This window comes from Phocoena sinus, chromosome 2 (assembly GCF_008692025.1).
Source record: "Phocoena sinus isolate mPhoSin1 chromosome 2, mPhoSin1.pri, whole genome shotgun sequence".
NCBI lineage: Eukaryota > Metazoa > Chordata > Mammalia > Artiodactyla > Phocoenidae > Phocoena > Phocoena sinus.
In genome coordinates, this window is record NC_045764.1 from 68183872 (window position 1) to 68209202 (window position 25331).

The following is a 25331-nucleotide window of genomic DNA, read 5'->3' on the forward strand; positions in this document are numbered from 1 at the left end:
TGAGTTTATTTTTGTGTATGGTGTTAGGGAGTGTTCTAGTTTCATTTTTTTACATGTAGCTGTCCAGTTTTCCCAGCACCACTTATTGAAGAGACTGTCTTTTCTCCACTGTATATCCTTGCCTCCTTTGTCATAGATTAGTTGACTATAGGTGCATGGGTTTATCTCTGGGCTTTCTATCTTGTTCCATTGATCTGTGTTTCTGTTTTTGTGCCAGTACCATATTGTCTTGATTGCTGTTTTGTAGTATAGTCTGAAGTCAGGGAGTCTGATTCCTCCAGCTCCGTTTTTTTCCCCTCAAGACTGCTTTGGCTATTCGGGGTCTTTTGTGTCTCCATACAAATTTTAAGACTTTTTGTTCGAGTTCTGTAAAAAATGCCATTGGTAATTTGATAGTGATTGCACTGAATCTGTAGATTGTTTTGGGTAGTATAGTCACTTTCACAATATTGATTCTTCCAATCCAAGGACATGGTATATCTCTCCATCTGTTGGTATCATCTTTAATTTCTTTCATCATTGCCTTATAGTTTTCTGCATACAGGTCTTTTGTCTCCCTAGGTAGGTTTATTCCTAGGTATTTTATTCTTTTTGTTGCAGTGGTAAATGGGAGTGTTTCCTTAATTTCTCTTTCAGATTTTTCATCATTAGTGTTTAAGAATGCAAGAGATTTCTGTGCATTAGTTTTATATCCTGCAGCTTTACCAAATTCATTGATTAGCTCTAGTAGTTTTCTGGTGGCATCTTTAGGATTCTGTGTACACTATCATGTCATCTGCAAACAGTGACAGTTTTACTTCTACTTTTCCAATTTGTATTCCTTTTATTTCTTTTCTTCTCTGATTGCCGTGGCTACGACTTCCAAAACTATGTTGAATAATAATGGTGACAGTGGACATCCTTGTCTCGTTCTGATCTTAGAGGAAATGCTTTCAGTTTTTCACCACTGAGAATGATGTTTGCTGTGGGTTTGTCATATATGGTCTTTATTGTGTTGAAGTAGTTTCCCTCTATGCCCACTTTCTGGAGATTTTCTTTTATCATAAATGGGTGCTAAATTTTGTCAGAAGCTCTTTCTGCATCTATTGAGATGATCATATGGTTTTAATCCTTCAATTTGTTAATATGGTGTATCACATTGATTGATTTCTGTATATTGAAGAATCCTTGCATCCCTGGGATAAATCCCACTTGATCATGGTGTATGATCCTTTTAATGTGTTGTTGGATTCTGTTTGCTAGTATTTCGTTGAGAATTTTTGCATCTATATTCATCAGTGATATTCGTCTGTAATTTTCTTTTCTTGTAGTATCTTTGTCTGGTTTTGGTATTGGGGTGATGGTGGGCTCATAGAATGAGTTTGGGAGTGTTCCTTCCTCTGCAATGTTTTGAAAGTGTTTGAGAAGGATGGGTGTTAGCTTTTCTCTAAATGTTTGATAGAATTTACCTGTGAAGCCGTCTGGTCCTGGACTTCTGTGTGTTGGAAGATTTTTAATCACAATTTCAGTTTCATTACTTGTGATTGGTTTGTTCATATTTTCTATTTCTTTCTGGATCAGTCTTGGAAGGTTATACCTTTCTAAGAATTTGTCCATTTCTTCCAGGTTGTCCATATTATTGGCAAAGAGTTGCTTGTAGAGTCTCTTGATGCTTTGTATTTCTGCGGTGTCTGTTGTAACTTCTCCTTTTTCATTTCAAATTTTATTGATTTGAGTCCTCTCTCTCTTTTCCTTGATGAGTCTGGCTAATGGTTTATCAATTTTGTTTATCTTCTCAAAGAACCAGCTTTTAGTTTTATTGATTTTTGCTGTTGTTTTCTTTGTTTCTATGTTATTTATTTCTGCTCTGATCTTTATGATTTCTTTCCTTCTGCTAATTTTGGGTTTTGTTTGTTCTCCTTTCTCTAGTTCCTTTAGGTGTAAGTTTAGATTGTTTGAGATTTTTCTTGTTTGTTGATGTAGGCTTGTATAGCTATAAACTTCCCTCTTAGAACTGCTTTCGCTGCATCCCATAGGTTTTGGATCATCGTGTTTTCATTGTCATTTGTCTGTAGGTATTTTTGGATTTCCTCTTTGATTTCTTCATTGATCTCTTGGTTATTTAGTAACGTATTGTTTAGCTTCCATGTGTTTGTATTTTTTACTTTTTTTCCCTGTAATTCCTTTCTAATCTCATAGCGTTGTTGTCAGAAAAGATGCTTGATATGATTTCAATTTTCTTAAATTTACTGAGGCTTGATTTGTGACCCAAGATGTGATCTGTCCTAGAGAACGTTCTGTGCGCACTTGAGAAGAAAGTGTCATCTGCTGTTTTGGGATGGAGTGTCCTATAAATATCAATTGAATCTGTCTGGTCTGTTGTGTCATTTAAAGCTTGTGTTTCCTTATTTATTTTCATTTTGGATGATCTGTCCATTGGTGCAACTGAGGTGTTAAAGTCCCCCACTGTTCTTGTGTTACTGTCGATTTCCTCTTTTATAGCTGTTAGCAGTTGCCTTATGTATTGAGGTGCTCCTATGTTGGGTGCATGTATATTTATAATTGTTATATTTTTTCTTGGATCGATCCCTTGATCATTATGTAGTGTCCTTCCTTGTCTCTTGCAACATTCTTTATTTTAAAGTCTATTTTATCTGATATGAGTATTGCTACTCCAGCTTTCTTTTGATTTCCATTTGCATGGACTATCTTTTTCCGTCCCCTCACTTTCAGTCTGTATGTGTCCCTAGGTCTGAATGGGTCTCTTGTAGACAGCATATATATGGGTCTTGTTTTTGTATCCATTCAGCAAGCGAGTGTCTTTTGGTTGGAGCTTGAAATCCGTTCACGTTTAACGTAATTATCGATATGTATGTTCCTGTGACCATTTTCTTAATTGTTTTGGGTTTGTTTTTGTAAGTCCTTTTCTTCTCTTGTGTTTTCCACTTAGAGAAGTTTCTTTTGCATTTGTTGTAGAGCTGGTTTGGTGGTGCTGAATTCTCTTAGCTTTTGTTTGTCTATAAAGCTTTTGATTTCTCCATTGAATCTGAATGAGATCCTTGCCAGGTAGAGTAATCTTGGTTGTAGGTTCTTCCCTTTCATCACTTTAAGTATATCATGCCACTCCCTTCTGGCTTGTAGAATTTCTGCTGAAAATTCGACTGTTAACCTTATGGGAGTTCCCTTGTATGTTATTTGTCGTTTTTCCCTTGCTGCTTTCAATAATTTTTCTTTGTCTTTAATTTTTGCCAATTTGAGTACTAGGTGTCTTGGCATGTTTCTCCTTGGGTTTATCCTGTATGGGACTCGCTGTGCTTCCTGGACTTGGGTGGCTATTTCCTTTCCTATGTTGGGGAAGTTTTTGACTATAATCTCTTCAAATATTTTCTCTAGTCCTTCCTCTCTTCTCCTTCTGGGACCCCTATAATGCGAATGTTGTTGCGTTTAATGTTGTCCCAGAGGTCTCTTAGGCTGTCTTCATTCCTTTTCATTCTTTTTTCTTTATTTGGTTCCACAGCAGTGAATTCTAGCATTCTGTCTTCCAGGTCACTTATCTGTTCTTCTGCGTCAGTTATTCTGCTATTGATTCCTTCTAGTGTCGTTTTCATTTCAGTTATTGTATTGTTCATCTCTGTTTGTTTGTTCTTTAATTCTTCTAGGTCTTTGATAAATATTTCTTGCATCTTCTTGATCTTTGCCTCCATTCTTTTCCCGAGGTCTTGGATCATCTTTACTATCATTAATCTGAATTCTTTTTCTGGAAGGTTGCCTATCTCCACTTCATTTAGTTGTTCTTCTGGGGTTTTATCTTGTTCCTTCATCTGGTACATAGTCCTCTGACTTTTCACCTTGTCTTTCTGTGAATGTGGTGTTTGTTCCACAGGCTGTAGCATTGTAGTTCTTCTTGCTTCTGCGGTCTGCCCTCTGGTGGATGAGGCTATCTAAGAGGATTGTGCAAGTTTTCTCATGGGAGTGACTCAGCAAGATCTTTTTTGACCCACCTCCTGCTAGTATTGGAGGGTCTCTTGCAGAGGTGGGGGTGGCTGTGGTTCACTGCACGGACAAAGACAGTGGTGGCAGTAGTTCTGGTGAGTACTCATTAACGTGTCATTGTAGTTTTAATTTGCATTTCTCTAATGATGAGTGATGTCAAAGATTGTTTCATGTGTTTGTTGGCAATCTTTATATTTTCTTTGGAGAAATGTCTGTTTAGGTCTTCTGCCATTTTTGGATTGGGTTGTTTGTTTTTTTTGATACTGAGCTGCTTGAGCTGCTTGTAAATTGTGGAGATTAATCCTTTGTGAGTTGCTTCATTGGCAAATATTTTCTCCCATTCTGAAGGTTGTCTTTTCGTCTTCTTTATGGTTTCCTTTGCTGTGCAAAAGCTTTTAAGTTTCATTAGGTCCCATTTGTTTATTCTTGTTTTTATTTCCATTTCTCTAGGAGGTGGGTTAAAAAGTGTCTTGCTGTGATTTATGTCATAGAGTGTTCTACCTATGTTTTCCTCTAAGAGTTTTATAGTGCGTGGCCTTATTTTTAAGTCTTTAATCCATTTTGAGTTTATTTTTGTATATGGTGTTAGGGAGTGTTCTAATTTCATTCTTTTACATGTAGCTGTCCAGTATTCCCAACACCACCTATTGAAAAGACTGTCTTTTTTCCATTGTATATTCTTGCCTTCTTTATCAGAAATAAGTTGAACCATATGTGCGTGGGTTTATCTCTGTGCTTTCTATCTTGTTCCATTGATCTATATTTCTATTTTTGTGCCAGTACCATACCATCTTGATTACTGTAGCTTTGTAGTATAATCTGAAGTCTGGGAGCCTTATTCCTACAGCCCCATTTTTCTTTCTCAAGATTGCTTTGGCTCTTCGGGGTCTTTTGTGTTTCCATACATATTGTGAAATTTTTTGTTCTAGTTCTGTGAAAAATGCCATTGGTAGTTTGATAGGGATTGCATTGAATCTGTAGATTGCTTTGGGTAGTATAGTCACTTTCACAATGTTGATTCTTCCAATCCAAGAACATGGTATATCTCTCCATATGTTTGCATCATCTTTAATTTCTTTCATCAGTGTCTTATAGTTTTCTGCATACAGGTGTTTTGTCTCCTTAGGTAGGTTTATTCCTATGTATTTTATTCTTTTTGTTGCAATGGTAAATGCGAGTGTTTCCTTAATTTTTCTTTCAGATTTTTCATCATTAGTGTATAGGAATGCAGGAGATTTCTGTGCATTAATTTTGTATTCTGCAACTTTACCAAATTCATTGATTAGCTCTAGTACTTTTGTGGTAGCATCTTTAGGATTCTTCATGTATAGTATCGTGTCATCTGCAAACAGTGACGGCTTACTTCTTTTCCAATTTGGATTCCTTTTTCTTCTCTGATTGCTGTGCCTAAAACTTCCAACACTATGTTGAATAATAGTGGTGAGAGTGGACCACCTTGTCTTGTTCCTGATCTTAGTGAAAATGGTTTCAGTTTTTCACCATTGAGAACAATGTTTGGTGTGGGTTTGTCATATATGGCCTTTATTATGTTGTGGTAAGTTCCCTCTCTGCCTACTTTCTGGAAGGTTTTTATCATAAATGGGTGTTGAATTTTGTCGAAAGCTCTTTCTGCATCTATTGAGATCATTATATGGTTTTTCTCCTTCAATTTGTTAATATGATCTGTCACATTGATTGATTTGCATATATTGAAGAATCCTTGCATACCTTGGATAAACCCCACTTGATCATGGTGTATGATCCTTTTAATGAGCTATTGGATTCTGTTTGCTAGTATTTTGTCGAGGATTTTTGCATCTATGTTCATCAGTGATGTTAGCCTGTAGTTTTCTTTTTTTGTGACATCTTTGTCTGGTTTTGGTATCAGGGTGAGGGTGGCCACGTAGAATGAGTTGTGGAGTGTTTCTCCCTCTGCTATATTTTGGAAGAGTTTGAGAAGGATAGGTGTTAGCTCTTCTCTATAAACATTTGATAGAATTCGCCTGTGAAGCCATCTGGTCCTGGGCTTTTGTTTGTTTGAAGATTTTTAATCACAGTTTCAATTTCAGTGCTTGTTATTGGTCTGTTTATATTTTCTATTTCTTCCTGGTTCAGTCTCAGAAGGTTGTGCCTTTCTAAGAATTTGTCCATTTCTTCCAGGTTGTCCATTTTATTGGCTTACAGTTGCTTGTAGTAATCTCTCATGATCATTTCTATTTCTGCAGTGTCAGTTGTTACTTCTCCTTTTTAATTTATAATTCTGTTGATTTGAGTCTTCTCCCTTTTTTTCTTGATGAGTCTGGCTAGTGATTTATCAGTTTTGTTTGTCTTCTCAAAGAACCAGCTTTTAGTTTTATTGGTCTTTGCTATTGTTTCCTCATTTCTTTTTCATTTATTTCTGATCTGCTCATTATGATTTCTTTCCTTCTGCTAACTTTGGGGTTTTTTTCTTCTTTCTCTCATTGCTTTAGGTATAAGGTTAGGTTGTTTATTTGAGGTGTTTCTTGTTTCTTGAAGTAGGATTGTATTGCTATAAACTTCCCTCTTAGAACCGATTTTGATGCATTCCATAAGTTTTGGGTCATCGCGTTTTCATTGTCATTTGTTTCTAGGTACTTTTTGATTTCCTCAGTGATCTCTTGGTTATTTAGTAGTATATTGTTTAGCCTGCATGTGTTTTTATTTTTTGCAGATTTTTTCCTGTAATTGATGTCCAGTCTCATAGTATTGTGGTCAGAAAAGATACTTCATACGATTTTAATTTTCTTATATATACCAAGGCTTGATTTGTGATCTGAAATGATCTATCTTGGAGAATGTTCCATGAGCACTTGAGAAGAAAGTGTATTCTTTTGTTTTTGGATGGAATGTCCTATAAATGTCAATTAAGTCCATCTTGTTTAATGTGTCATTTAAAGCTTGTGTTTCCTTATTTATTTTCATTTTGGATGATCTGTCCATTGGTGAAAGTGGGTGTTAAAGTCCCCTACTGTGACTGTGTTACTGTTGATTTCCCCCTTTATGGCTGTTAGCATTTGCCTTATCTATTGAGGTGCTCCTATGTTTGATGCATAAATATTTACAATTTTTATATCTTCTTCTTGGATTGATCACTTGATCATTATGTAGTGTCCTTTAAAGTCTATTTTGTCTCAAATGAGAATGCTACTCCAGCTTTCTTTTGATTTCCATTTGCATGGAATATCTTTTTCCATCCCTTCACTTTCAGTCTGTATGTGTCCCTAGGTCTGAAGTGGGTCTCTTGTAGAGAGCATATATATGGGTCTTGTTTTTGTATGCATTCAGCCAGTCTATGTCTTTCGGTTGGAGCATTTAATCCATTTACATTTAAAGTAATTATCGATATGTATGTTCATACTACCATTCTCTTAATTGTTTTGGGTTTGTTATTATAGGTCTTTTCCTTCTCTTGTGTTTCCTGCCTAGAGAAGTTCCTTTAGCATTTGTTGTAAAGCTGTTTTGGTGGTGCTGAATTCTGTTAGCTTTTGTTTGTCTGTAAAGGTTTTAATTTCTCCGTCGAATCTGAATAAGATTCTTGCTGGGTAGAGTCATCTTGGTTGTAGGTTTTTCCCTTTCATCGCTTTAAATATGTCATGCCACTCCCTTGTGGCTTGCAGAGTTTCTGCTGAAAGATCAACTGTTAACCTTATGGGGATTCCGTTTTATGTTAGTTGTTGTTTTCCCCTTGTTGCTTTTAATATTTTTTCTTTGTATTTAATTTTTTATAGTTTGATTAATATGTGTCTTGGCATGTTTCTCCTTGGATTTATCCTGTGTGGGACTCTGTGCTTCCTGGACTTGACTATTTCCTTTCCTATATTGGAAATTTTCAACTGTAAGCTCTTAAAATATTTTCTCAGTCCCTTTCTTTTTCTCTTCTTCTGGGACCCCTATAAATCGAATGTTGTTGCATTTAATGTTGTCCTAGAGGTCTCTAAAACTGTCCTCAATTCTTTTCATTCTTTTTTCTTTATTCTGCTCTGCAGTAGTTATTTCCACTATTTTATCTTCCAGGTCACTTATTCACCTTCTGTCTCAGTTATTCTGCTATTGATTCTTTCTAGAGCATTTTTAATTTCATTGATTGTGATGCTCATCATGTTTGTTTGCTCTTTAGTTCTTCTTGGACCTTGTTAAACATTTATTGTGTTTTCTCCATTCTATTTCCAAGATTTTGGATCATCTTTACTATAATTACTCTGAATTCTTTTTCAGGTGGACTGCCTGTTTCCTCTTCATTTGTTTGGTCTGGTGGCTTTTTACCTTGCTTCTTCGTCTGCTGTGTGCTTCGTTTTCTTCTCATTTTGCTTAACTTACTGTGTTTGGGGTCTCCTTTTTGCAGGCCACAGGTTCTTGGTTCCTGTTGTTTTTGGTGTCTACCCCCAGTGGCTAAGGTTGGTTCAGTGGGTTGTGTAGGCTTCCTGGTGGAGGGGACTAGTGCCTGTTTTCTGGTGGATGACATTCGATCTTGTCTTTCTGGTGGGCAGGACTGTGTCCAGTGGTGTGTTTTGGGGTGTCTGTGGCCTTATTATGACTTTAGGCGGCCTCTCTTCTAATGAATGGGGTTGTGTTCCTGTCTTGCTAGTTGTTTGGCATAGGGTGTCCAGCACTGTAACTTGCTGGTCGTTGAGTGGAGCTGGGTCTTAGCGTTGAGATGGAGATCTTCGGGAGAGCTTTTGCCATTTGATATTACATGGATCCAGGAGGTCTCTGGTGGACCAGTGTCCTAAACTTGGTTCTCCCACATCAGAGACACAGGCCTGACAGCCAGCCAGAGCACCAAGACCCTGTCAGCCACATGGCTCAGACGAAAAGGGAGAAAAAAAGAAAGAAAGAAAAAAAATAAGATAAAATAGTTTTTTAAAAAAATATTAAAAATAAAAAAATTCAAAAGTAGTAAAAAAGAAAGAAAGAAGAGAGCAACCAAACCAGAAAACAATCCACCAGTGAAAACAAGTGCTAAAAACTATATTAAAAAAAAAAAAAAGATAGAACCCTAGGACAAACGGTAAAAGTAAAGCTATACAGACAAAATCACACAAAGACGCATACACATACACACTCACAAAAAGAGAAAAAGGAGAAAAAAATATATATCCAGGTACGTGGGGAGTTTCTTGCCTTTCGGGAAGTCTGAGGTCTTCTGCCAGCATTCAGTAGATGCTCTGTAGGAGTTGTTCCCCATGTAGTTGTATTTCTGATGTATTTGTGGGGAGGAAGGTGATCTTCATATGGTATTCGTCTTTCCCTTTCTGAGTTACTTCACTTAGTAGATAATCTCTAGTTGTATCCATGTTGCTGCAAATGGCAATTACTTCATTTTAAAAAAATGGTTGAATAGTATTCCATTTTGTATATGTACCACATCTTCTTTATCCATTCATCTGTTGATGGACATTTAGGTTGTTTCCATGTCTTGGCTATTGTGACTACTGCTGCTATGAACATAGGGATGCATGTATCTTTTCAAATTATAGTGTTGTCCAGATATATGCCTAGGAGTGGAATTGCTGGATTATATAGTAATTCTATTTTTAGTTTTCTGAGGAACCTCCATACTGTTTTCCACAGTGGCTGCACAAACTTACATTCCTACCAACAGTGTAAGAATGTTCCCTTTTCTCCACACCCTCTCAGTATTTGTAATTTGTGGACATTTTAATGGTGGCCTTTCTGACTGGTGTGAGGTGGTACTTCATTATAGTTTTGATTTGCATATTTCTTATAAATGGCGATGTTGAGCATCTTTTCATGTGCCTACTGGCCATCTGTATGTCTTCTTTGGAGAAATGTCTGTTTAGGTCTTCTGCCCATTTTATGATTGGGTTGTTTTTTTGTTATTGAGTTGTATGAGCTGTTTGTGTATTTGGGAAATTAAGCCTTTGTCAGTCATGTGATTTGCAAATATTTTCTCCCAGTCTACAGGTTTTTTGTTCTGCTTATGGTTTTCTTTGCTCTGCAAAAGCTTGTAAGTTTGATTAGGTCTGTTTGTTTATTTTTGCTTTTATATCTATTCCCTTGGGAGACTGATCTAAGAAAATATTGGTACAATTTATGTCAGAGAATGTTTTGCCTATGTTCTCTTCCAGGAGTTTTATGGTGTCATGTCTTATATTTAAGTCTTTTAGCCATTTTGAGTTTATTTCTGTGTACGGTGTGAGGGTGTGTTTTAACTTCATTGATTTGCATGCAGCTGTCCAACTTTCCCAGTACTACTTGCTGAAGTGAATGTCTTTTCTCCATTGTATATTCTTGCCTTCTTTGTCAAAGATTAATTGATCGTAGTTGTGTGGGTTTATTTCTGTGCTCTCTATTCTGTTTCATTGATCCATGTCTGTTTTGTGCCAGTACCATGCTGTTTTGATTACTGTACTTTTGTAGTGTTGTCTGAAGTCTAGGAGGGTTATGCCTCCTGCTCTGTTCTTTTTCGTGAGGAATATTCTATATGTTCATCTTAGTATGCATTAAAAAGGAGTTTGTGGCCATTTGGCTGTATATTCTTATTATAACCCAGTTAGTGGCCTGTCATTTTACTTCTCTAAGCTAATTTTCCACATCTGTGTAAAACGGAGGTTATGGTTATGGGTGTGAGAGATAGGAGTTCGGGTTAGAACAATTTCTGATGTCTCTTCAAGTTCTAAATATTGTATTACATTATGGAAGCAAAATGCTCCACTGGTTCCATGACCACATCTATATTTGTCCATCATTGACTTGGTAATTTACTGTTAAGAATTTCACTAGTTATACCCATGTTGCACATGGATTTCTGAAAGATTTGGTTCTTTCCTAAATCATTTAATTTGCTTGGCTTTCTATATTAAAATTTGCCAGAATGTCTTTGTCAACAAGAATTTGAGTTGGCTTTCAAAGAATCTGAAGAAGGCTGAATATATATAAATGGAATGGGGTCATTTGTCAGTATGCATTCTTTTATTTCATTAGTTGAATTAATGTGTCAGCATTTGGCCCAGGGACTGTGTGTAACTGTTTTGTTACTGGTTTAGCTTTGCTGCTATCTTCCTTTTAGTTTGCAGTAAGTACAAAATAGTTACAAATTCTTGACTATTCTCACAGTCTTCCAGCTTCCATAAAGTATGTAAGCAATACATGTAGCTGTTTTTCTTTCTCTTCTGCTTGCTCTTTACTGGGTGTTTGCTTAGATGACTGTTTTGTTCTCTACTACTATGTAATCTAGTCACAATAGTTTTTATGTTCTTAAAGAAAAAAGCCAATTAATTGAATTAAATTATGTCACCATTACTTTTATAATCAAATGATCAGAGAAGGAAACTATCCTAATAAATCAGAGGCCCTTTGAAATCCTTGCATAAAGAGAATTATTAATCTGGTATCTTACTGAGAAAATTGACCATTGTATATTGGTTTTGTACTTTCCATGGTAATATTGTGTCATTTATTTAGATATCCTTGGAACAGAAGATCTTATTGTGGAAGTGACTGCCAACGATGCCGTGAGGTTTTATCCCTGGACCATTGATAATAAATACTATTCAGCAGATATCAATCTATGTGTGGTGCCAAACAAATTTCTCGTCACTGCAGAGATTGCAGAGTCTGTTCAAGCATTTGTGGTTTACTTTGACAGCACGCAAGTAAGATTTTGTTTTCCATGGACCTTGAATAAGAAATTATTTTGTGCTTTGTTTTTTTTAACCTTGCATTTTCTGTGAGTTCTCTTAATGTCTCTTTTTCTGTTTTTGTTTCTATGTTTCTTTCTCCTCCCTCTAGAAATCTGGTCTTGATAGTGTTTCCTCCTGGCTTCCACTGGCAGAAGCATGGTTACCTGAGGTGATGATCTTGGTTTGCGATAGAGTGTCTGAAAATGGTAAGGCACTCCAGTGGGATTGTAGGTGGTACATACGTTGTTACACTTGCCATTCCTTGGTAAACAATACATTGGTTTCCTTAACTTAGAACAGTATATCTTGTGTGATTTTATTACCTTACAAAAATATTTTCAGCTATTTCTCTTTGGAATCTTGCAATATTTACGTTTTATTTTTTAAGAACAGACACTTGGGGTTTGAGAAATCATTTTCCTTATATTTATTTAGTACGTCTTTAGAATAACATTGACATTAAAGGTAACACTTTGAGATTGTGGAGAGTATTGCAGCAATATTCATGTTTTATTTTATTTTTGCTTATAAAGAATCTTTTGCATGTTATTTTAGGTGTAAACCGACAGAAGGCTCAAGAGTGGTGTATCAAACATGGCTTTGAATTAGTAGAACTTAGTCCAGAAGAGTTGCCTGAGGAGGATGGTAAGTATTTATGTGTCAGGAGAAAGCATGACATTTGGATTCAGATATGAGCGATTATTTTAATTCAGGGAAGAAGAATCAAAGTGATATTCAAAACACATTTTTCACTAGCTCTTTGAAAAGATTTGTGCAGAATCCATTGATGCGGTCTGGTAATTGAATAATCCATTTATTTGGTTTTACCACCCATTTTAGGACTTTGGAAATGTTTGTTTTTCTTATGGGTAAAGGTAGAGATTTCTACCTTAAATCTTAGTCATTTTCCCAGTCTCTTATCCTTTCTCTGCTGCCAAAAAAAGGAGGGTTTGATCTATATTCATAAATAGTTAAAGTTTATGTTTCTTATTTTGAATTCCTAGTAACCTGAGGTTGAATTCCCAGGAACCCTAGGGGACATGTCAATACTATTTGTATGTCTTTTGGATATTTGAACCCACAAATAGACCCAGAATGCGCACCCCCGGGGTAACTCTGCACTTACCTGTCTTCTACTATACTTTGGACCTTCTATTCATTCTGCCTCTTTTTCCCCCTTCCCCCATTCCTCTTCTCATCTTTTCTTCCAAGTACAGCTATGCTAGCTGCCGTGGAATCTACCAAGATAAGATGGGTTTTGGCCCACCAAAACCTTATAATCTGGTATAAGAGATGAAACAGGTATACAAACAATTGAATTACCAAGTGGAACATCATAAGTATTATAAAAATATGTATATCGGTGCTATGGTGTTTCAGAGACGGAAGAGGTTATTTATCTTCAGAAGTTCAGAGAACACATTGGTATGTGAAATCTCACATGTCAGCAGCTCCATGGGGAGGAAATGGAGAAGGTACTGGACTTAGAGTTAGAGGACTGGTAGCAAGATGCCAGTTGTTGTAAAAGACGTTCTAAGTAGGGCAGCCAACATGAATTAAAGTGCATAGAGAGGCTAAAAGTAATTATTACGTGAAACCTGTATTTTTTTTTAAAAAGAAATTAAGAAACACTTTTCTATATCCTGGTTTATTTAGAAGTTTTGTAAATGTTGTTACCTTAAGGAATAAAGCCCTGCCTGAGAAGAAGAGGACAAAAATGAAAGAAAAAGGCTGATTTTTCTTGCTGTACATTTTTAAGAATATTGAAAATTAATAAGTATGGTTTCTCTTCCATGTTTTTCTAGGACTCCTTAAACTTGTGCCTGTTTCGTGTATGTGAGCATGTGTGTGATTGCTTACTTCTGGCATTAGAATGTTCTGTTCTTCCCATTGTCCTTGAGGGTCAACATTTGAGTCATTTATTTTATCTGTTTTTATTTTGGAATCTCTGCTCCTTTATACCACTGTGCTTCTCCTTGCCCCTGTCTGAGGAGTGTTCTTGTATTAATTCAGCTTAATCTTTTATTTTATTCTATCTTGTTCCTTTATTATGATTTTGTGTCTTGTATATAAGACTCTTTTTTCTTTTTTGGCCATGCTGCACAGCTTGTGGGATCTTAGTTTCCCGACAAGGGATCAAACTGGGGCCCATGGCAGTGAGATTGTGGAGTCCTTACCACTGGAGTGCCATGGAATTTCCTAATCCAGCTTAACCTTAAAATAGATTTCAACATATCGTCTTTATGTAAGTTAACTAAAACCTTCCTAGAATGTTTTAATGCAAACTGTTCCCAAGCCATATACCCTCATCCTTTATTGGCACGTGTTATTCAAACATCAGTATGAGACTTTATGCTTCTTTGTATTAAATTCAACTTACTGATTCTAGCTCTTTATTTCAGATCATATTTTTGGTTCCTGGTTATATCATCTGAAGTATTAGTTATTCTTTCAAGAATTGAATCATTCATAGTTAAGATAAACATAGCTTTTATTTCTTCATTTAAACACTGATGGTGATAAACTCATCTTTGTAGAGTATTTTTAGTTTAACCCTTCCCATATTTCTGTTAGGTTGCTAGGGTGGTATTCTTTAAATGAGTCATCAGTTCGTGAGTTACTGTGTCTTTCAGGCACCATGTTAGTTTAGGTAGTGAGAATGAGTAGTGAGTGAGAACTCAGTGAGACATGAGTCCTGCCTTCAAAGAGTTTTTAGTGTAGAGGGGAAGGTTACACCAGTAAATTATTAGTTCCAGTGCATCTTTTCTATGGGAGAGGTGTACCTGGTGGTGTCATCCCTACTTTACTTTAAGAATAGCATGAGTGATTTGCCCTTAATCGAATAGCTAATAAGTTATAGAGCCTGGGTTCACATTCAGATCTTCTGACTTCTAATTCTGTGCTCTTCCTTTTAAACCACCCAGGATTGGGCCAGGCCACTAGAGACAGGTTCTATATGGACTGTGTTCCATAAACTCTTAGGAGACTTTTCTCTTTAAACCCCATGAAAACTATTTCTGCTGTTATTTTCCATATGCAGTCTCACAATGCTCATTAGCTGAAGGATTTCCATTTCCTTTGCACACACTCATATCTATTGGTACATTGTAGCTAAGAATACCACCTTATTATTGGTATACTAACTGGGATTACTGCCCTGTCATTTTGAGTAGTATCAATTAAAGTCCAGAAGCAAAATAGTACCCATACTAAACTAATTAAAATAAGTTGCGTAATTGATGGAAACTAACATTTTCAGGGGAATATGAGTGGATTCCATTCATGAGGTAATGGGGTTGACTTTATTGTATAAACCTTTTATACTGTGTATTTATTTAATTGTTTTAGTTTCTAGAATATTCTTTTTTCAAATTGAAGTATAGTTGATTTACAATGTGTTAATTTCTGCTGTACAGCAAAGTGATTCAGTTATACATGTATATATACATATATATATATATACATTCTTTTTTATATTCTTTTCCATTTTGGAAAATATCTCAGGATATTGAATATAGTTCCCTGTGCTATACAGTAGCACCTTGTTGTTTGTTCATTCTATAGTAATGGTTTGCATCTACTAACCCCAAACTCCCAGTCCATACCTCCCCTACCCCTGTGCCCCTTTGTCAACCACAAGTCTGTTCTCTCTGAGTCAGTTTCTGTTTTGTAGATAGGTTAATTTGTGCCATATTTTATTTTTTAAATTTTTTTATTTTTATAAATTATTATTATTATTTTTTGGCTGTGTTGGGTCTTCATTGCTGCGCATGGGCTTTCTCTAGCTGTGGCAAGTGGGGACTACTCTTCATTGCGGTGCATGGGCTTCTCATTGTGGTGGCTTCTCTTGTTGTGGAGTATAGGCTCTAGGCATGTGGGCTTCAGTAGTTGTGGAGCGTGGGCTTCAGTAGTTATGGCTTGTGGGCTCTAGAGCACAGGCTCAGTAGTTGTGGTGCACAGGCTTAGTTGCTCTGTGGCATGTGGGATCTTCCCAGACCAGGGCTCGAACCCATGTCCTCTGCATTGGCAGGCAGATTCTTAACCATTGCACCACCAGGGAAATCTCTGCCATATTTTAGATTCCACATGTAAATGATATCATATAGTATTTGTCTTTCTCTTTCTGATTTACTTCATTTAGTATGATAATCTCTAGTTGCATCCATGTTGCTGCAAATGGCATTATTTAGTTCTTTTTTGTCTGAGTGGTATTCCATTGTATATATGTACCACATCCTCTTTATCCATTCATCTGTTGATGGACATGTAGGTTGTTTCCATGTTTTGGCTATTGTGAACAGTGCTGCTGTGAACATAGGGGTGCATGTATCTTTTTGAATTATAGTTTTGTCCAGGTATATTCCCAGGAGTGGGATTGCTGGATCATGTAGTAATTCTATTTTTAGTTTTCTGAAGGACCTGCATACTGTTTTCCATAGTAGCTGTACCAACTTACATTCCCACCAGCAGTGTAGGAGGTTTCCCTTTTCTCCATATCCTCTCCAGCATTTGTTATTTGTAGACTTTTTAATGGCCATTCTGACTGGTGTGAGGTGATACCTCATTGTAGTTTTGATTTGCATTTCTCTAATAATTGGTGACGTTGAGCATCTTTTCATGTGCCTACTGGCCATCTGTATGTCTTCTTTGGAGAAATGTCTCTTTAGATCTTCTGCTCATTTTTGATTGGGTTGTTTGTTTTTTTGTTGTTGAGTTGTACAAACTGTTTATATATTTTGGAGATTAAGCCCTTGTCTCTTGCATCATTTGCAAATATTTTCTCCCATTCTGTAGGTTGTCTTTTCATTTTTTTAATTGTTTCCTTTGCTGTGCAAAAGCTTGTAAGTTTGATTAATTTTGTTTTTATTTCTATTGCCTTGGGAGACTGACTTAAAACATTGGTACAATTTATGTCAGAATGTTTTGCCTATGTTCTCTTCTAGGAGTTTTATGGTGTCATGTCTTATATTTAAGTCTTTAAGTCATTTTGAGTTTATTTTTGTGTATGGTGTGAGGGTGTGTTTTAACTTCATTGATTTGCATGCAGCTGTCCAACTGTTCCAGTACTACTTGCTGAAGCGAATGTCTTTTCTCCATTGTATATTCTTGCCTTCTTTATCAAAGATTAATTGACTGTAGTTGTGTGGGTTTATTTCTGTGCTCTCTACTCTGTTTCATTGATCCGTATGCCTATTTTTGTACCAATACCACACTGTTTTGATTACTGTAGCTTTTTAGTATTTTCTGAAGTCTGGGAGAGTTATGCCTCCTGCTTTGTTGTTTTTCCTCAGGATTGCTGTAGCAATTATGGGTCTTTTATGGTTCCATAATAAGATTTTGGATTATTTATTCTAGTTCTGTGGAAAATGTCATGGGTAATTTGATAGGGATCACATTAAATCTGTAAATTGCTTTGGGTAGTATTGCCATGTTAACAATATTAATTTATCCAAGAGCATGGGATATCTTTCCATTGCTTTGAATCCTCTTTTATTTCCTTTATTAATGTTTTATAGTTCTCAGCATATAAGTCTTTCACCTCCTTGATAAGATTTATTCCTAGGTATTCCATTTTTTTGGGGGGGGGGGGTGCAATTTTTTTTTTTTTTTTTTTTGCAGTATGTGGGCCTCTCACTGTTGTGGCCTCTCCCGTTGCAGAGCACAGGCTCCAGATGTGCATGCTCAGTGGCCGTGGCTCACGGGCCTACCCGCTCCGCGGCATGTGGGATCTTCCCAGACCAGGGCACGAATCTGTGTCCCCTGCATCGCAGTCAGACTCTCAACCAGTGCGCTACCAGGGAAGCCCTTAAAAGGAATTTGTTTTTTACAATCCCGTTCTGATATTTCATTGTTAGTGTAAAAGAATGCAACTGATTTCTGAATGTTAATCTTGTATCCTACCTTGCTGAATTCATTTATTATATCTAGTAGTTTTTGTGTGGTGTTCTTAGGGCTTGCTATATATAGTTTCATGTCATCTGCATATAGTGACAATTTTACCTCTTCCCTTCCAATTTGGATACATTTTCTTTTTGTATCTGATTGCTGTGGCCAGGACTTCCAATATTATGTTGAATAGAAGTGGTGAGACTGGGCATTCTTGTTCCAGATTTTAGAGAGAAGGATTTCAGCTTTTCATCATTGAGTATATTGGCTGTGGGTTTGTCATAAGTAACTTTTATTGTGTTGAGATATGTTCCCTTTATACCCACTTTGGTAAGAGTTTTTATCATTAATGGACGTTGATTTTGTCAGGTGGTTTTTCTGCATCTATTGAGATGATCATGTGGTTTTTGTCTCTTCTTTTGTTGATGTGGTGTATCACATTGATTGATTTGCATATGTTGAACCATCCTTATGAATTTAGGATGAATCCCACTTGGTCATGGTGTATGATCTTTTGTATATTTTGTTGGATTCAGTTTGCTAATACTTTGTTGAGAATTTTTGCTTCTATATTCCTCAAAGATACTGGCCTGTAATTTTCTTTTTTGGTGGTATCTTTGGTTTTGGTATCAGGGTGATAGTGACTTCATAGAATGTCTTCGGGAGTGTTCCCTCCTCTTCAGTCTTTTGGAAGAATTTGAGGATTGGTAAAAGTTCTTTGTATGTTTGGTAGAATTCACCTGTGAAGCCATCTGGTCCTGGATTTTTGTTTGTAGGGAGTTTTTTTTTTTTTCTTTTAATTACAGATTCAATTTCACTTCTAATGATAGGTCGTTTTAAATTATCTGTTATATTCTTGATTAAATTTTGATGGGCTGTATGTTTCTAGAAACTTGTTCATTTCTTCTAGGTTGTTGAATTTGTTGGCATATAAATGTTCATAATATTCTCTTATGGTTGTTTGTATTTTTGCGGTCTTGGTTGATATTTCTCCTTTTTCATTTCTTATTTTGTTTATTTGGGTTCTCTTTTCTTTGTGGTGAATCTGGCTCTATTGTTTTGTGCCCTAGTATGTCATCAGTCCTAGAGAATATTACATGTGTACTTGAAAAGAATGTGTATTCTGGGTTTTTTGAATATGATGTCCTGAAAATATCAATTAAGTCTTAACTGTTCTATTGTATAATTTAGGATATCTGTTGCCTTATTGATTTTGTCTAGAAGAGCTGTCCATTGATGTGAGTGGGGTGTTAAAGTTGCCTACTATTATTGTATTCCTGTCAATTTTTCCTTTTATGTCTGTTAGTATTTGTTTTATGTATTTGGGTTTTCCTATATTAGGTACATATTTGTTGATGAGTGTAAAATCCTCTCCTTTTATTGATCCTTTTGTCATTATATAGTGTCTTTATCTTTCTTTATAGCCTTTGTTTTAAAGTCTATTTTGTCTGACGTGAGTATTGTGACCCTCACTTTCTTGTCATTTCCGTTTGCATGATATGTCTTTTTTCCATACCCTCACTTTCAATCTGTGTGTGTCCTTTGCCCTAAAGTGGGTGCCTTGTAGGCAGCATATCCTACTTTCTTGTTTTTTTATCCAGTCTGCCACTCTGTCTTTTGATTGGAGCATTTAGTCCATTGACATTTAAGGTAATTATTGATAAATATATATTTATTGCCATTTTAAACCGTGTTTTCCAGTTGATGCTGTGTTTCTTCTTTGTCCCTTTCTTTTTCTTGTTTTTCATTTTGTGGTTTGATGATTTTCTTTTATTTTATGCTTGTGTTCTCTTCTTTTTGATTTTGGCGAATCTATTGTATGTTTTTGATTTATGGTTACCCTGTTTTTCAAGTATGTTAACTCCTTACTATATCTGCTTGCTTTAGACTGACAGTCATATAGGCTCAAATGCATTCTAAAAAAAAAGAATCTACATTTTCTTACTCTCTTCTCCCACATCTTATGATTTTGATGTCCTCTTTTAGATCTTTATGTTTATCCTTTTGCTCTTCCTTGCGTTTATCATTTCTTTCGCAAATTGATTAAAAAAATATTTTTTCCATCTGTATACTGGCTTATTTAAGTGATTTACTTTCCAGTTGTGATTTCCTCTTTCCTATATCTTCTTGCTTCTTTTCAAATTAGAGGAGACCTCTGAATATTTCTTTTAGGTTAGGTTTAGTAGTGCTGTATTATTTTAGTTTTTGCTTCTCTGAGAAATTCTTTATCTTTCCTATTCTAAATGATAATTTTGCTGGGTAGAGCATTGTAGATTGCAGAATTTTCCCTTTCAAGATTTTAAATATGTTTTTCTACTCCCTTCTGGCCTGTGGTGCTTCTATAGAGAAATCAGCTGATAGCCTTATGGGGGTTCCTTTGTAATTAACTCTTTGTTTTTCTCTTGATGCCTTTAGAATCCTCTCTTTATGTTTAATTTTTGCCATTTCGATTGTAATATGTCTTGGTGTAGGTCTGTTAGGGTTCATTTTGTTCCTGACCTTCTGTGCTTCCTGTATCTGGATAACTGTTTCCTTTTTTAGGTTTGGGAAATTTTCAGGCATAATTTCTTCAAATACCTTTTCAATCTCCGTTTCTCTTTCTTCTCCTTCTGGAATCCCTGTTATGTGTAGAGTGCCACGCTTTATATTATCCCGTTGGTCTTTTTTATTGTTTTCATTTTGCTTTCTGTCTCCTGTTCTGATTGGGTGATTTTCATTATTTCATCTTCCAGATCACTTACTCGTTCTCTTGTATTATTCATTCTGCTAGTCATTGCCTTTAGCTCAGCTTTAATCTTGGGAAATGAATTTTCTGATTTTTCTTGGCTCCTCCTTATAGTTTCTAGTTTCTTTTTACAGTAATCTGCATTTCTTTTGGTAGCCTTTCTTAATTCCTTTGGTATTTTCATTACCTCCTTTTTGGACTCGGTGTCTGTTACACTGGAGAGGTCTGTTTCATTGTTTTTTTAGGGGGATTCTCTTGGTCTTTTAACTGGGAGTGGTTTCTCTGCTTCTTCATTTTATGTGTATTTCTCTTACTCTGTGAGTTTAGGAAAGACAGTTATCTACTGTGATCTTGGAAGGCTATTTATATGCAGGAGCATCCCTGTGTAGCTTGTGTGGGTTTAATGTATTTGGTGCAAGGGCTGCTTTTCATATGGATGCCTTCTGCGTCTTTCCTCAGCATGTGCTGGCTGTTATCCCCTTGGTAGGGGGTGTGCAGATGCTGCAGCTCTTGTGCGCTCCCTACCAAGGGGATAACAGCCTGCAATGGCCGCACTGGCTGGTGCCCACTCCCAGGGCACACGGCAGCGGCTCCTGTGTGCTTCTGGATCCCACAATGGTGGGGGCAGCAATTGGCGCCTGCTCCTGGATCTCTCAGTGCCTGCGGCGGCTCGTGCCTGCCCTGAGAGCTCGTGTAGGCTGTGTCCTGTCACGTGATACCATGCGCATGGGGAAAGAGGCTCCTAAAGCGGTCCTCCCCTCTCCTTGCATGCCCCCCAACAGTGGCACCTTACCTCTGTGGCGGGGACCAGGCATCTTCCATGTACACCCTTGGTTGTGGCCATACCACACTCCAGCTCCTTCAGGCTATCTCTGTGCAGCCAACCCCAGTCCTCTCCCTGGGTCTGACCTCCAAAGCTCCAGCACCCAGCCCCCGCCTGCACCAACGGATGCATGTCTCAGGCTGGGGAGTGCAGGGCAGCCATACTGACTGTGTAGGTCTTCCTCCATTTTGCCTTCTGCAGCTAGTTGCTGCACTTTCCTCCAAGGCGCCGAAGCTCCCCCTCTCTCCTGACTGATCTCCCTGCCAGTGAGGGGACTTCCTAGGGTGTGGGAACCTTTCCTCTTTCATAGCTCCCTCCCAGGGGTGCAGGTCCTGTCCTGATTCCTTTCTCTCTCTCTCTCTTTTTTTTTCTTTTGCTTTTGTCCTACGCGGTAACATGGAGATTTTCTTGCCCTTTCAGAAGTCTGAGGTCTTCTGCCAGTGTTCAGTAGATGTTCTGTGAGAATCGTTCCACCTGTATATATATTTTTTTTTTTAACTACTTTTTTTTTTTTGCGGTACGCGGGCCTCTCACTGTTGTGGCCTCTCCTGTTGTGGAGCATAGGCTCCGAACGCGCAGGCTCAGCGGCCATGGCTCACGGGCCCAGCCGCTCCGCGGCATGTGGGATCTTCCTGGACCGGGGCATGAACCCACGTCCCCTGCATCAGCAGGCGGACTCTCAACCACTGCGCCACCAGGGAAGCCCCTGTAGATATATTTTTGATGTATTTGTTGAAGGAGGTGAGCTCCACATCTTACTCCTCCGCCATCTTGATCACTCTCCAGTTTCTAGAATATTCTTAACAGGAGCTCTAAGCTTTGTATTTCCTTAATTTTTTCCCTTTTTTTCCTTGTTACAATGTGAAGTAACAACTAAATGAGCAAGATAATTAAGCCACAGTTGTTTAAAAATGTGGCTTGTGGGCTGTATATACATATATGGTCAGCCCTCTGTATCCAAGGGTTCTGCTTCCATGGATTCAACCAACAGCAGACTGAAAATATTTGGAAGAAAAATTGCGAAAAATTTACATAGTATTTGGTATTTTAAGTATTTAAGAGATGATTTAAAGTAAATGGGAGGAAAAAAAAATGGGACAATGTGGGTAGATTATATACGAATACTATGCTATTTTATATAAGGGACTTGAGCATCTGCAGATTTTGGTATCCACAGTGGGGAGGGGAGTCCTGGAGCTATTCCTTCATGAATATTTAGGGATGAGTGTGTATATATATATGTGTATGTATAAGTGCATGTATAAATATATATATTTTTCCTCCCTGATTAGATGACTTCCCAGAATCTACAGGAGTAAAGCGAATTGTTCAAGCCTTGAATGCCAATGTCTGGTCCAATGTAGTGATGAAGAATGGTAAGTAACTTGGGACTGAAAGTCCTGAGGAGCTTTTTCCTCCTGTTCCTTGTAAGTTTTAAATTATTTGATTATATGTGGAAGCATTAGGATTATATGAAATCTGTGGATTTGTTCAATTTTAAGTCCCCAGTTGAAGAGAGAGCCAAAAGAAACATTTCTAAGAATTTAAGATATATGTTTAATAGTTAACAAGAATTTAGAACTTGCCTATAATATGCCTGGCATTGTCTTTGGCTTTGAGAAATACCCTCAAAATTGTAAAACATGAATCCTAGCCTTAAGGAGCTCATAGTCCAGCTGAGGAATCAAAGTGTACACTTTTAAAATGCTACATAACTGTGCAAGGCAGTCTTTGATGAGCACAGAATGACTGATGCAAGTAGCAAAGGCAGAGAGGCCAGAGATGTGGCCTTTACTGTGGGCTTGAGTACAGAGAGAGAGTTTCAAGGCAAAAGCGGGTCTTGGCAGTCGTCTTCACAGGATGGTCTAGATTTGGATTGGTGAACTGGGAGAGTGGCAAACAGTAGAGGAAGCATGGCATCAAGAATAAGGGTTGTATGTTCTAGGGTCACTAGGAGTCTCTCACCTAGCAGTTGGAGACAGCTTAGGAGACAGAGGTCTGTCTGTATTCGAGGCAGGAGAATCTGGGCTTTTTCTTATAGGAAGCGGTGAGTCATTAGAGATTTCTTTTATTTTTTATATAGCAGGTTCTTACTAGTTATCTATTTTATACATATTAGTGTATATAGGTCAATCCTAATCTCCCAATTCATCCCTCCCTCCCTGCTTTCCCCCTTGGTGTCCATCCATACATGTGTTCTCTACATCTGTATCTCTATTTCTGCCTTGTAAACCGCTTCATCTGTACCATTTTTCTAGATTCCACATATATGTGTTAATATACAATATTTGTTTTTCGCTTTCTGACTTACTTCACTCTGTATGATAGTCTCTAGGTCCATCCACATCTCTACAAATGACCCGATTTCGTTCCTTTTTATGGCTGAGTAATATTCCATTGCATAGTATGTACCACATCTTCTTTATCCATTCTTCTGTTGATGGGTGTTTAGGTTGCTTTCATGACCTGGTTATTGTAAATAGTGCTGCAGTGAACATTGGGGTGCATGTGTCTTTTTTTTTTGCGGTACGCGGGCCTCTCGCTGTTGTGGCCTCTCCCGTTGCGGAGCACAGGCTCCAGACGCGCAGGCTCAGCGGCCACGGCTCACGGGCCCAGCCGCTCCACGGCATGTGGGATCTTCCTGGACCGGGGCACGAACCCGTGTCCCCTGCATCAGCAGGCGGACTCTCAACCACTGTGCCACCAGGGAAGCCCCTTTTTGTCTCTAGGTAGTTTTTGATTTTCTCTGATTTCTTCAGTGATCTCTTGGTTATTTAGTAATGTATTGTTTAGCCTCCATGTGTTTGTGTTTCTTATGTTTTTTTCCCTGTAATTTATTTCTAATCTCATAGTGTTGTGGTTGAAAAAGATGACATGATTTCACCTTTCTTAAATTTACTGAGGCTTGATTTGTGACCCAGGATGTGATCTGTCCTGGAGAATGTTCTGTGTGCACTTGAGAAGAAAGTGTAATCTGCTGTTTTCAGATGGAATATCCTATAAATATCAATTAAATCCATTTGGTCTATTGTGTCATTTAAGGCTTATGTTTCCTTATTAATTTTCTGTCTGGATGATCTGTCCGTTGGTGTAAGTGAGGTGTAAAAGTCGCCCACTATTATTGTGTTACTGTCAATTTCCTCTTTCATAGCTGTTAGCATTTGCCTTATGTATTGAGGTGCTCCTATGTTGGGTGCATATATATTTATAATTGTTATATCTTCTTGGATTGATCCCTTGATCATTATGTAGCGTCCTTCCTTGTTTCTTGTTACATTCTTTATTTTAAAGTCTGTTTTGTCTGATATGAGTATTGCTGCTCCAGCTTTCTTTTCATTTCCTTTTGCATGGAATATCTTTTTCCATCCCCTCACTTTCAGTCTGTATGTGTCCCTAGGTCTGAAGTAGGTCTCTTGTAGACAGCATATATATGGGTTTTGTTTTTGTATCCATTCAGCAAGCCTGTGTGTTTTGGTTGGAGCATTTAATCCATCCACATTAAAGGTAATTATCAATATGTATGTTCCTATTACCATATTCTTAATTGTTTTGGGTTTGTTTTTGTAGGTCCTTTTCTTCTCTTGTGTTTCTCACTTAGAGAAGTTCCTTTCACCTTTGTTGTATAGCTGGTTTGGTGGTGCTGAATTCTCTTAGCTTTGGCTTGTGTGTAAACCATTTGATTTCTCTGTCGAATCTGAATGAGATCCTTGCTGGGTAATCTTGGTTATAGGTTCTTCCCTTTCATCACTTTAAATATATTGTGCCACTCCCTGTGGCTTTTAGAGTTTCTTCTGAGAAATCAGTTGTTAACCTTATGGGAGTTCCCTTGTATGTTATTTGTTGTTTTTCCCTTGTTGCTTTTAATAATTTTTCTTTGTTTTTAATTTTTGTCAGTTTGATTACTGTGTGTCTTAGCATGTTTCTCCTTGGATATATCCTGCCTGGGACTCTCTGCACTTCCTGGACATGGGTGGCTATTTCCTTTCCCATGTTATGTAAGTTTTCAACTATAATCTCTTCAAATATTTTCTCAGCTCCTTTCTCTTTCTCTTTCTCTTCTCCTTCTGGGACCCCTATAATGTGAATGTTGGTATGTTCAGTGTTGTCCCAGAGGTCTCTTAGGCTGTCTTCATTTCTTTCCATTATATTTTCTTTATTCCGTTCTGTGGCAGTGGATTCCACCATTCTGTCTTCCAGGTCATTTGTCTGTTCTGCTTCAGTTATTCTGCTATTGATTCCTTCTAGTGTATTTTTCATTTCA

General features: G+C 37.3%; 1 protein-coding gene across 2 annotated transcripts in view; it reads left to right on the top strand.

Annotated features, from left to right (window-relative positions):
• Positions 1 to 25331, top strand: part of AAGAB (alpha and gamma adaptin binding protein) — an 82669-nt gene that overhangs the window by 16033 nt on the left and 41305 nt on the right. For both annotated transcript variants that reach the window (XM_032623924.1, XM_032623922.1), the window contains exons 2-5: positions 11419 to 11609; positions 11746 to 11842; positions 12192 to 12281; positions 22363 to 22446. In XM_032623924.1, coding sequence (XP_032479815.1) covers positions 11419 to 11609; positions 11746 to 11842; positions 12192 to 12281; positions 22363 to 22446 — 462 coding nt within the window. The remainder of the gene's footprint in view (positions 1 to 11418; positions 11610 to 11745; positions 11843 to 12191; positions 12282 to 22362; positions 22447 to 25331) is intronic.